The 12,679-nt window shown below is 44.1% G+C and overlaps 1 protein-coding gene across 1 annotated transcript in view; it reads left to right on the top strand.

The window, feature by feature from the left end:
* The first annotated feature begins 3,407 nt into the window (after positions 1-3,407).
* Positions 3,408-12,679, top strand: part of LOC138164739 (interleukin-23 receptor-like) — a 67,183-nt gene continuing 57,911 nt past the window's right edge. Inside the window, exons 1-3 of the mRNA XM_069092708.1 lie at positions 3,408-3,477; positions 4,180-4,482; positions 12,503-12,626. Coding sequence (XP_068948809.1) covers positions 3,408-3,477; positions 4,180-4,482; positions 12,503-12,626 — 497 coding nt within the window. The remainder of the gene's footprint in view (positions 3,478-4,179; positions 4,483-12,502; positions 12,627-12,679) is intronic.

The raw sequence follows: 12,679 nt of genomic DNA, 5'->3' as shown, positions 1-12,679 counted from the left end.
CTCTTCTCCTCTCTCCTCTCCTCTGCTTTCTCTTCTCCTCTCTTCCCCTCTCCTCTCCTCACCCCTCTTCTCCCCTCTCTCCTTCTCTAATCTCCTCTCTCTTCTCCTCTCCTTGCCTTTCCTTTCTGTCCCTTGCCTTTCTTTTATTTCCTTCTCTTTTCTTCTTCCTCCTCTACCTTCTTTTCTTTTATCTTCCATTAGCTTCTAAGAAATTTGTGCAGAAAAGAAAAGGCAGGATTAACATGAAGTCAGAGAGGTCCAAGGGTCCACACCTCCTGCCTGTGTGACCTTGGACAAGTCACTGACCATCCCTGGGTGACAGTTCTCCACCCATTCAATAAAGGGGTTGGACACAGTGGCTTCTGAGGCCCTTTCTACCTTTCGAGCAACTAATAATAGAGCCTGCTAATAATAGAGAGATATTTCGATAGATTTCTGACTCATTTCTCAACTAAGACTCGGCAGCTTCATGAGCCTGGAGACTTCACTTTCTCTGCCCGAGTCAGATCAAAGTCAGAGGGCTTTTGCTTTTTCAAGCCAGGTGACATCATCATAGCTGGTCACACAACCAGGACAGCCATAGCCAAAGCTGTGGTGCAGTGATTAAAGAAGGCTAAGGGAGTCCCACTGAGTCCTTTGTCTCAGTGGATGGGCAGGAGGGAGGCTGTCACTTTGTGTGTTCTCTGAAGATCTGCTTCTTTTTCCATCCATTCGCAAGAGCACTTCACATGGAAGGAGGTGGGCAGTAGAGGTGGCAAAGCACCAGCCTCTGATCTGGGAGGGTGGGGTGACTCTACCTTGGACACACGCTGACTCTGTGACCCTGGGCACAACAGCCTCAGTGCCCCAGACCTTCACTGGAGGAGGGGGTTTCCCCCATGGGATTTCCCTAAATAAATTAAATATTTTTCAATGCTGGCGTTTATATAGCCCTTTAAGGTTTGTGAAGCACCTTACAAATGTTTCCTTCTGCGAACCTCACGACAACCCTGTCAGGTAGGTGGTATTATTATCCTCTTTCACAGATGTGGAAACTGAAACTGAGACCCGTTAAATGATTTTCCAGGACCACACAGCTATACGTATCTGAAGCGGGATTTGAATTCAGATCTTCCCGGCTCAAAGTCCAGTTCTCTCCATCGACCACTTAACTATCTATTAATTAAATCATAGGACTTATGTCCTATGTCTTAAAACATATTAAGTAGTGTTTCACTAGAGGTAGTTGTGGTTTACTAGTAAGAGCTCTAGACTCTGACTCAGAAGATCTGGGTTTGAATGCTGCACAGACAGCCACGTGCTACAGTGGATGGAGGCCATTAAAAAGGGAAGAAGGTGATGCTTGTATCGCCCTCCTCAGAAGGTTGTTGCAATAACCCAGTGAGATCATGGGTGTGTGATTTATGAACCTCAAACTGCTGCACAAAAGCCATGCACTCACAATAATGTGAATTCTGTCCCAGTTCCCTAAAGACATCCACTCTTTGGGGCTTCAGATGTTCTAGGCTCCAGCACAGTCTTACAGCCTTGCGCGGCTCCAGTGACTCTGTGACCTAGGCTGTAGAGGGAATACATTCTCAGGCAGGGGTTGGACAGGATGGCTCCTTCCAGCTCTGAGATGCTGGGCTTCTGAGATCCTTCCTAATGCTGGTCACTCTGCTTGGGCTCATCTCGTCTTTCCACACTCTACTCTATCTGATCAACTGATCAATGGGAATTTAGTGACCACTGTTAGGTACCAAGAGGGATGCTGGGTGATGGTGATACAGAGGCAAAACCAAGACGGTCTCTGCTCTCAGGGAGCTTACATTCCATCTTGGGGAGGGGGAGACAACATGCAAAATACCTACTCAGTCAGCTAAGTGGTGCCATAGAGAGAGTACTTTTTATGGAGATAGCAATGCCCTCAAGACAAATCCTGCCTCAGGCATTTGCTGAATGACTTTGGGCCAGTCATTTCATATCCTTCAGCTCAGTGTCCTCATCTGTCAAATGGGACTAGCAATAGCACCTATGCCCAAGGGCTGTTGTGATGATCAAATGGAATAACACATGCAAGTCACTTTGCAAAACATAACGCTCTATAGAATAGTAATTTTGGGGAGAAGGTGGGCTCTAGAACAAGGAGGGGACCTAGAAAGGCTTCTTGGAGGTAGCACTTGAGCTGAGCTTACATATGTACATTTTGTGGTATCAATAGAATGGAAGCTCCTTGAGGGCAGGACCAATGTTGCTTTTGCCTTTTTATGTCCAGCAGTGAGGACAGTGCCTCGTACAGAGCAGGCACATAATGTTTGCTTACTGATTTATTGATGGAGACGAAGAAAGAGGTGGAGGTGAGAAGGGAAGGCATTCCAGGCTGGGGGACAACCTGGGCAAAGACATGGAGATAGGAAATGGAATGTTTGTATACAAGGAACAAGCTGGCCAGGTTAGTTAGAATAGGATGGGGAGTGGTCACTCTTTCCAGTGGCTTGTGGTACTTCTTGGGTGAGGAAACAGCACTTTCTTCTTTGCAATTTAAAATCTTAGGGAGTTTCCTAGTACTCTGAATGGTTTAAGTGACTTGCCCAGGGCAAAAGTACCAGTTTGGATGCAGGTCCGAACCTTCTCCAGATCTCTGGGGGTTGCCAGGATCTGGGGATGTGCAGATAATTGTTGCTGCCCTTAAAGGAATCGGCATTCTCCTTGGGAGGTGGCGGGTGGAGGTGCACCAGCACATTCACCGACAGCACAAGAAATAAAAAGTAATTTTGATGATTGTGTGAGGATCACTATCAGCTTTTGGACCACGAGGAAAGAGCTCTTGCAAGAAGCAGTCCATGGGCTGAGCCTTGGAGCTAGGAAGGGCTTCTAAGCAGGAATTCTCCTCCTCGTTTCCCATCCCCACCAACCTCCTGGATTTCACCATCTCCAAGAAACACAATATACTTCGGGTTACCAAGGGTAGAGGTAGACATCTGGAAGCCCCTCCCAGACCTTCTGTTGGAGGAGGGCAAGTAGGGAATTCTCATCATTTCCCACCCAGCGGATCTCCTGGATTTCATGATTTCCAGAAACTCATTATTCTGTAACATAAATTCAACTCTATAGCTCACACGTAGTCAGATCATTTTCTACCCAGGCTGTAGAACTCCATCACAGGGTACCCCCTCTCCCTATTCTCTACCTCTTTTCAGCATCTTTTTTTTAAAGTGATCTTCTCTGTTAGACTGAGAGCTCCCTGCGGGTAGGAACGATCTGAAGACTTTGTATCCCCAGTACTTTGCACAGTGTCTGGAACACAGCAGGTCCTTAATAAATGCTCTAACGCAGAGCAATGGATTAAATGATTATGCTTTGGGAGAATATAAAAGGTTTCCTTTCTTTTTCAGGGGAGGATTCATGGCGTCTTACCACTTTCCGACATGAGAAAAGTCCTCAGCCAATGGGAAATAGTGGCAGCGCTTTGTTTACTCGTTGATTGGAGTTCTGGAGGTATTTTGCTTCAGTTGTCTGTCTTTATTAGGGAATGAAAACAGTGTAATGGAATCCAAAAGTTAAAGCTAGTCATCTAGCCCAGTCTGCTGCCAAAGCCAGGTATTCCTGTTGCAATAACCTTGAAGGATGGATTTTCCATCTTTGCGTGTTGGGAAGCGTGGTCCAGTGGTCCAGCAGTTGAGTTCAAATCCTGCTTTTGATACTCGCTGTGTAACCTGAAGCAAATAACTTCATTTCAATGGCTTCAGTTTCCCTCTCTGTAAAGTCGGAGGGATGACCTCTGGGATCCTATCCAGCTTCTTTCCTTCTCCAGCTTCCTTCCAGATGAAGAAACTGAGGTAGACAGGGTTGAGTGAGTAGCCCAGGGTCACACAGCTAGGAAATATCTGAGGTCAAATTTGAACTCAGGTCTTCCTAACTCCACGTCCGGCACCACCTAGCCCCCATTCTATTTTCTATACATAAAAAAGGCATTACCTGCAAAGTAACGTCTCCTGAAATATTGTCCAGGAAACATAGCAAAGAATTATTATCAAGCAGTTGGAGGGTATTTAATATGTCTGGTACCATTTTAGACACTGTACTCCAAAGCGGTGCTTCCGAACGTCCAGAGTAGGAAGCCAACAGTAGTCAGCGCACTCGGGCCTTCTATGGCGACATCTTCTGCTTTATCAGCACGATTCTTTCGTCTCTTCTTAGGACTAACTACTATCATTTGCTCGGGCCGGGTCTGGGTGGAGCCAGCGCCAGTCTTTGAGATGGGACTGAACATCTCCATCATTTGCCAATCAAGCCTGCAAAACTGCTATCCAAGGAAGTTTCATCTCTATAAAACTAGTCGAGACCTCCAGGAAAAGCTTCGAATGGCGAAAATCAACCGGACCACAGCTCGGCTACAGCTTAGCAACTTCCGAGAGCCGAGAGCCCATCTGATCTGCAGGGTGGAATGTCCCAGGCGGGAGGGAGAGCAGCTGATCTGCGGAGAAGACGTCGCTTCTGGCCGTGAGTACCGGGAGCTGACTGGCGTGCGGATGGGACGCCCTGGGAGACCCGTCCGAGAGTCAGACGGGCTCAGGCGGATAATAATGGGAGCTAGTGCCTGAAGTTGGCAAAGAACTTACGTAGGCTAGTTCTTTGAAACCTGCCAACACCTCTAGAAAGAACGTGCTCTAATTAGCTCTGTTTGATAGAAAAGGAAAATAAGCCGGAGTGTCATTGAGGCTCTTGTCCGGGGTCACACAGCTAGTGTTGGACGCAGAGTTTGAACCCAGATCTTCCTGGCTCCTCCTACCGCATCCTGTAATCGCCTCTTCCTATCAGTCTTTCTTCCTGCAAATTCAGGTAGGACAATGAAAAGCTTATTGGAGCCGACTTAATTGCCATCTCAACCCACCCACACGTTCTTATCCAATGTGATTCCCATCCACTCTTCTTAGAAATCCTCCAAAGGGGATTTTTCTAAGCGTTTCTATTAGCTCAATAATAACATTTGCTGGCCTTTATACGAAGGGGAAATCTTCACGAGGTTGTGTTCCAGGTAGCTAAGTTGTCCAGTGTATAGAATACTGGTTGTGGAGTTAGTGAGACCTGAGTTCGAATTCAGCTTCAGATACTTATTAGTTAGGTATGTGACCCTGGTCAAGTAGCTTAACCTCTCTCTGGCTAAGTTTCCTCAACTATAAAATGGGTATAATAACAGCACCTACCTCACAGGGTTGTTGTGAGGATTAAATGAGATAATATTTGTAGAGCACTCGGCAGAGTGTCTGGTATATAGTAGGTGCTTAATAAATACTTGTTTTCTTCCTAATGGAAAAAGTGGCAAACGTGTGTGATCAAAGCACCCTACTCATAACACTGTGTGACCAGGGGCAAGAGATTAAACTCTTTGAGCCTCGGTTTCCCCATCTGTCAAATAGGGGGAGATAGTTCCTTACTCGTAGGGACACAGCAAAGATAAAATGATATAATATATGAGAAGAATTTTGGAAACCTTGAAGTCCTGTGCGCACAATAATTCCCAATCCTCCAGTGTCCGTCCAATTTTCTCTTCTGGAAGGTTATGAGCTTGATCACCAGGGGATGTAAGTTCAACTCCTGACTTATTACTGCCTGTGTGACCTTACCCGTTTAAATCTCTTCGCTTCTCTCTGACTCAGCTTTCCCATAGGCAGAATGTGGGGGCTGGAGCCCGTGACCCCGCAGGTTTCCTCCCCCTCGAGATTTAGGAGCCTAGATCCTCCTTCTCAGCAGGAAGGGCAGCTGGTGGTCAGCCGTTGTTCTTCTGGGGCACGATGGCTGGGTCTTGGTAATGAGCACTGATCAGCCCTGGTGAGCCAGGCGTGACCATGGTTAGTGGTCCTCTGGGTCCCTCCCTCTACGTTTATGACTTTAAGGATTGTAACCGTATATGGGTCAACACAGAATACTGCAATCAATAGATGTGAGCTCTCCATGTGCAGGGACTCTTTTGCTTGGTCTTTGTATTTTGCGCCTCTAGCGTGTATATGATATAGTATGTGCTTAATACATGCTTTGGGGGACAGATTGGGTGGGATGGCATATAGAGCCTTTCCACATAGGCAGGTGGTATCCTTGTCATCTCCCTCCCCCCCTCCCCATTCACACACACACACACACACACACACACACACACACTAACCACGGTCACGCCTGGCTCACCAGGGCTGATCAGTGCTCATTACCAAGACCCAGCCATCGTGCCCCAGAAGAACAACGGCTGACCACCAGCTGCCCTTCCTGCTGAGAAGGTGCCAAGCCTGGTTCCACTATCTTATATTTGTGACAGTGAGGAAATCGCTAAACATCTCTGGTTATCGATTTCCTGCCTCATGGAATGAGAAAACCGAACTCTATGAGTGCTGGGGGCCCTTCGAGCTCGAGGATTCAGAATCATCTGCTCTAAGACCAGCGTTTTACAAACAAGGGAACTGAGGCTCTCTGCCTTCACCCCACTCAGCTCTAGGCATTCTTCCAGACACTGGAAAACTGAGTTTCTGTATGTACTTTGTCGAGTGTGAGAAGGGTAGGAAGGCGCTGTTTCAGATGCAAAAGGTGAAGAAAATGCCGTGTTCTTTTGACCAATTTTCTCATTTAATTAGCAATATCAAGAGAAGCAAAAGGTTTTCACATATGATTGAAACAAATCTGCAAAGTCTGAATGTTCTAGAATTCTAGAAGTGGAAACCACAGAGAGGTATCACAGAGCAGGTGAATGTCTGAGGTCTGTGCAAATTTATTTAGGTTCTCCACATCCTCAGGAAACATCAGATACCACGGCCCTGTGCAAAAATGGGAGAAAAAATCATACCCCCTTAGAGAAAAGACTGGGCCCATTGTCCTTAGAAAAGCTCGGGGATAACTTCTATCAAGGAATAAAACAAACTTGATTTTGTTTTAAAAATCAGGACAGAGGCAAAAGAAGTGCTTTAGCTCCACATTCCACGGGGCTAGATTTGGTATCATGAAGATATCAAGATATGAAATCCTTCCTCAGTCATTAGCCACGTGAATCTGGGCCTCCTCTGCAGCCTCTCTGAGCCTCAGTTTCATCTTCTGTAGAATTAGAGGTTTGGATCAGATCATCAAGGGAGCTTTCTTTTCCTATTTTTTGCAAACAGTTTATGTATTATTAGAATTAGTTTTTCTTTAAGTGCTAGAATTTTCTTGAAAATCATCTTAAGTCGCAAGTTCCTTCATGGCTTATTCAATATTTTTTTTTGCTGAGACTGAGCCATTTATATTCTTTATTTCTATCGACCTAGACATTTTATATGTTTGTAAATATTTATCTATTTGATTTAAGTTGTTTTATTGGTATAGAATTTAAAATAGTTTTTAATAATTCCTTTTATGTCGTCTTTATTTCTTGAGAATTCTTTTTCATCTTTGGTAATTTGCTTTCCCTCTTTCTTTTTAAAATCAAATTACTTGTATGTTTAATTTATTTTATGATCTTTTTCAAAAATCAGTTCTTAATTTAGTTTCAAGTCAATGTTCTTTCACTGTTGTTAATCTAATATTTTATTTTAATAATAATAATAATAACAATAATAACTATCATTTATATAGTAACTGCTATATGTCAGGTACTATGCTAAGCACTTTTTACAAATATTCTCTCATTTGATCCTCACAACAACTCTGGGAGGTAGATGTTATCCTCATTTCACAGCTGGGGAAATGGGAGCAGACACTGGTCAAGTGACTTGCCCAGAGTCACATAGCTAGGGAAGGTAGCGTCTGGGTCCAGATTTGAACTCGTGTTCCTGACTGTGAGTCCAGAACTCCATCCGCCAAACCACCTTGCTGCCCCAGAATTTCTATTTTTATGTTTAATTGGGGTTAGTTACTTTGTTGATTTTCTGGTTTGTTTTAGGTGTCTGATAAATTTGATGAGGAAGGTATTTAGATATCTAAAACAAAAAATATATATTTTAAAATATATTTTATATATAATACATATTTGTATATAATATATGTAAATATATTTAAAATATATGAATATACATAGAAGTATTTAGACGATATATAAAATTTCCCTAAGGACTGCTTTGTCTGCATCTTTAAATTTTGGGTACGTAGTCTTATCTGACCCTGGGCATTGTCTAATCACTGCACTCTTGGACTGAGCTTTGTCGGTTTCTGATCATGGTTTGGTCCTCAACCACACAACTACAGGCAGGCCCCTGGTCAGAGCTCCTGTAGAGCACTGCAGACCTGGGCCTCTGTGAGCTAACTGCAAAGTTCTGTGATTTTCCACACTGAGAGTTCTCCACTCTAATAAAACGACAGGTCTGGACTAAATAAATAAATAATGCTTCGAGTGGTTCAAGGAAGAATAATTTTTTAAATGTATTCCAGGAATCCCAAGACTTTCACTCCACTATGCTGGTTCCATGACCAGGTACTCATCGCCATGTTAGCCTCTGTATCACCATTCTGAAAGGTCATTCACATCTTGTTTTTCTTTTAAACCTGCTCCATATTCTCCTGGGAATCCACATGGTTCTCTGCTCATCAGCTGCTGGCTCATTTTTTTTTTCATCTTGAAATATTTGTTCATGGATGTCTGGACTCATTTAGGCGACCTGGAAGCAATATTCCCTTCTGTTCTTAGTATCTCCCCCGTTGATTTATCTGTGTATGCTCAAGGTCTTTAATCAAGTTTTCTTCCTCCTGAAATCTTTGGTAATTTCAGTCTCTTTTCCTTATTATGCCTTTATTTCTCACTTTCTGATCCCTTCCCCTTTGAATGTAATTTCCAAAACTGTCTCAGCCTCCTCCCACACTGGGCAACTTATTTTTCACCAACCTCTGCCCTTATTCACTTTTGGAGGAAACAAAACTGGCCCTAGTTGGATGCCAGTCCCCGCTTCCTCAGGTCTTAGTGAGCAAGTCTACGCCCTAGTGTCCTGACCCAGCACCCTTTTTTTTCCTCAGTTTTCTGGTTACTTTTTATTTCAGAACAGCCATGCTAGAGTCCCAGGCAGAGCATATATCTACCTTCTAGTTTTCCTTAGCATGGGGAGAATGGGAGAGAGAGTTGGGTTCTGCTACAAGACTATAGGTCAGCTCATGTATTCCTGCCGAAGTGGAGTGGCTGTTGGGGAAAGGGGTCCTGAGTGAATATGTTAGGGGTTCAGAATTAGCTTCCTCTGCTGTTACTTTATCAGGTTCCTACCTCATAAGACTTCATGGTGTCTTATCCCATGGAGGCAAATGGAGGTACTTTTATGTCTTATACATGATTCCTATTTTGGAGAGGTTTATGAGGTCATAAAGATCAGAGAAAGCATCCACTCTTCCATCTTGTTGGTCATGTGATCAGGAAGTATCTGAACAATAGTTCAACAGTATTTTTACTGCCATAGTAAAACGTGTGTGTGTGTGTGTGTGTGTGTGTGTGTGTGTATTTATGATAAGGATGAGTACTCACTGTGTGACCTTGGGCAAGTCAATTAACCCCAATTGCCTTATCCTGCCCCCTCCAAGACAAACAAAAGCAAGTATAATAAGGATGAGAAGAGCACATTGAATCAGTCATTGTGTCCTTATTGAGGTCACCTGATTCCCCCCCATTGTTAAGGCCCCCCTCATTTCACAATGCCTTTATTTTGTACATGTTCTCTGTTTACTTATCTGTGAACATGGTGTGGCCTCCTAATTCTAGGGCCTGGTAGAATGTAAACTCCTCGAGGGCAGGGGCTGTTCTTCACTTTTTCATCCCACAGTAGCTCATAGAAGTCTTAGCATATACTAGTAGGTGCTTAATGAATACTGATTAACTGATAATATAATTATAGAGAAGAGACTGGGATTTTTCAATACATATGAGTATTTGAAGATTATGTTTTCACATTTTCTCTTAGTCATTGAATTACTTGGAAACAAGAATGGACATATTATTGCAGATTGGTTCAGTCATATGAAATCATTTTACTGAAGACTCAGTTTACTCATCTGTAAAACAGGGTTTCAATGGCCTCTGAAGTCCTTTCCAGCTGAGACAGACTGGTTTTGTGACTTGCCCAGGTTCCCATACCTAGTGCCAAAAGAAGTTTATGAACCCAGGTTTTCCTGACTCTGAGTCCAGAGCTTTACCCAATGTGCCTTGTTACCTCTCAGCAGTGAGAGATGGAGGGGAGGGAGCTCAGTCCTAATCCACCAGGCCAGGGTCAGTAACTTGACATTTGCTTAGACCTCCCTGTACTTTTCTTCATCTTGCCCAAGATGTTGCTGCTCAGCAGATTTATATTCTAAGGGGTTGGGCAACTGAGGAATTCATTACTTTCTCCTTTTTACTGTTTCACAAACACATTTCCCCATGATTTGTAATCCTGACCTTACAGTAAATTCTATTTCCTAACAGTTGTTTGTTCAAGCACCACAGAATTTTATAATGACAATTTTTTGTTCTTTTTCACCTTCATTGCCAAATATACTTCTCTTCTCCCCTGCATTGAGCCATTTTTTTAAAAAACAAAGTATTAAAAAAGAAGAGAAAGAAGAAATTCAGCCAAATTAACCAGTACAGCAATTAAGTCTGACAACATAGGCAATGATCCATATCCATCATCCCCTAGTTCTCTGCAGAAAGGAAAGAGGGACGGGCTCAGACTTAGTCATGACAATGACAACCATTCAGTTTCTTTTCTGTCCTCATTTGCATTGTTGCCATTATATACAGTGTTTTCCTGGTTTGTTCACTTCATTCTGTAGCATTTCATATAAGTCTTCCAGATGCTCTTCTGTCTTCATAGTCATTTTTTCTTATGGTATATTATATTCTCTTGTACTGAGACTTCTAGAATGAGACATGCAGTAGGTATAGCCTTGAAACTGAGAAGACCTTGGTTCAAATGTTGCCTCTGATACACACTGATTGTGTAACCCTTGGCAAGTCAATTAATTAATTGCTTGGTGGTCTAGGCAGTTCTCCAGGACTCTAAATTGGAGAGAAGGTGCAGACCCAGCTCCAGAAGGAGCTGGAGGTTCTTTACCTGGGAGTTCCTTATACCAATGAAGCGATTCCCAGAACCAGGCTCCATCTGCATCTTCTAAGCATCCCCCCCCATACACATGCACACTCCATTCTCTCCTGGTGTTTGTGTGTTTCTGGGTGTCTATATTCCTCCCAATGGTCCATCAGGAAGCCTTTGGTAAAGACCTCTTCATGTACCATTTAACTTCTCATCCTGTACAAATGTCACAGCTCCATCAATTCATCAACATGTGAAATTGTTCCATACAGTCCTTTTGTGTGTCTGCCCAGACCCTCTTGTCACGCACAGATCTTGCAATATTGTCCTGAAGTCTTGACGGCTCTGCATCTGTTATTTCTTCCCATTTTGGGAAGAGAAGCTTTAGAAGAATTGAATTAGAGTGGCAGAGTTTTCCATTATAATCATTACAGTAGCAGTTCTTAAATCTTGGGAAGGGGGGTGGCCAGGTAGCACAGCGAGTAAGAGCACCGGCTCCAGTGTTGAGAAGACCTGGAGATCGAATCCCGGGCTCAGACACTTAGCACCCACCCAGAAACACCTGGCCGTGTAACCTTGAGCAAGTTACTTAACCCCAATTGCTTAGGGGCGGCCAGGTGGCTCAGCGAGTAAGAGCACCGGCTCCAGTGTTGGGACGACCTGGAGATCAAATCCCGGGCTTGGACACTCAGCACCACACCCAGAAATAACTGGCCTTGTAACCTTGAGCAAGTTACTTAACCCCGATTGCTTAATAAAAAAAAAAAAATCTTGGGAAGGGGGGGGAGAGAGGGGGTCAGAGGTCAGAGGGGGGAAGAGAGGGAGAGGAGAGGAGAGGAGAGGAGAGGAGAGGAGAGGAGAGGAGCTGCACTAAGAATACACAATGCCTTCTACTGGACTGCTGCAGGGGTGTTGGGCCTCTAAGAGCTCTCCCTCCTTCCCTCCCTGCATCTCGGTTTGTTACCAGGATCAGTGATGCTCTTTCCTTGGTTCTTTGCCCCAATATTCCCTGTACCCTGACCAGGGGCCAGCTAGAGATGAACATAAATTTATATTAAGACAAAGAGCCAAACTTGTGGCAGCAAAGACAACATTCTACACCTGAAGAGCCCCACTTTCTCACCGAAATGAGGGTGGGGTTGTTTCATCTGTTCTCTGGCACCAGAGGACTTGCCATTCCTCTGAATTCAGCCACCTGTTAGTCAAACCCCTGTATTTTACAGAGCAGGAAAGTGAGGCTCAGCCTGAAGCAAGTGGCTGTCGGCTCACACGGCTGCTAAGCGCAGAGCTGGACTCAGTGTCGATGTCCTGACATCCACCTCAGGGCCTTCTCCCCATACCACCTAACCCTTATGAATAAACTAGTTCTTGATCTAGGCAATGGAACCACAAATATTACTTGACTTTGACCAGACTATGAAATGGTACCCTATTTTCATCCACTCCACTGGTCACCTTACAAAGACATTAAGTTCTTAATCTTGCCTCCTGAATTGCCCAAGGGATGTTTCTCATTGCAGATCCTCCAACTGTTCCTGCCAATTTAACTTGCCTCATTTATGAACATTCTGGCAACATGACATGTACTTGGGATACAGGGGCTCCCACCTACCTAGACACCAGATACACCGTGCATGTGAAGAGGTGAGTACTGAGTCACCCCCTCCTTCATTCTATGAGCACAGAACACGTGCATG

This window comes from Petaurus breviceps, unplaced genomic scaffold (genome assembly GCF_028583685.1).
Source record: "Petaurus breviceps papuanus isolate PSGF00001 unplaced genomic scaffold, PetGlider_PUasm1.0 207, whole genome shotgun sequence".
Classification (NCBI taxonomy): Eukaryota; Metazoa; Chordata; class Mammalia; order Diprotodontia; family Petauridae; genus Petaurus; species Petaurus breviceps.
Note: the sequence above shows the minus strand (reverse complement) of the source record. Positions and strands in the feature narration are given on the sequence as shown.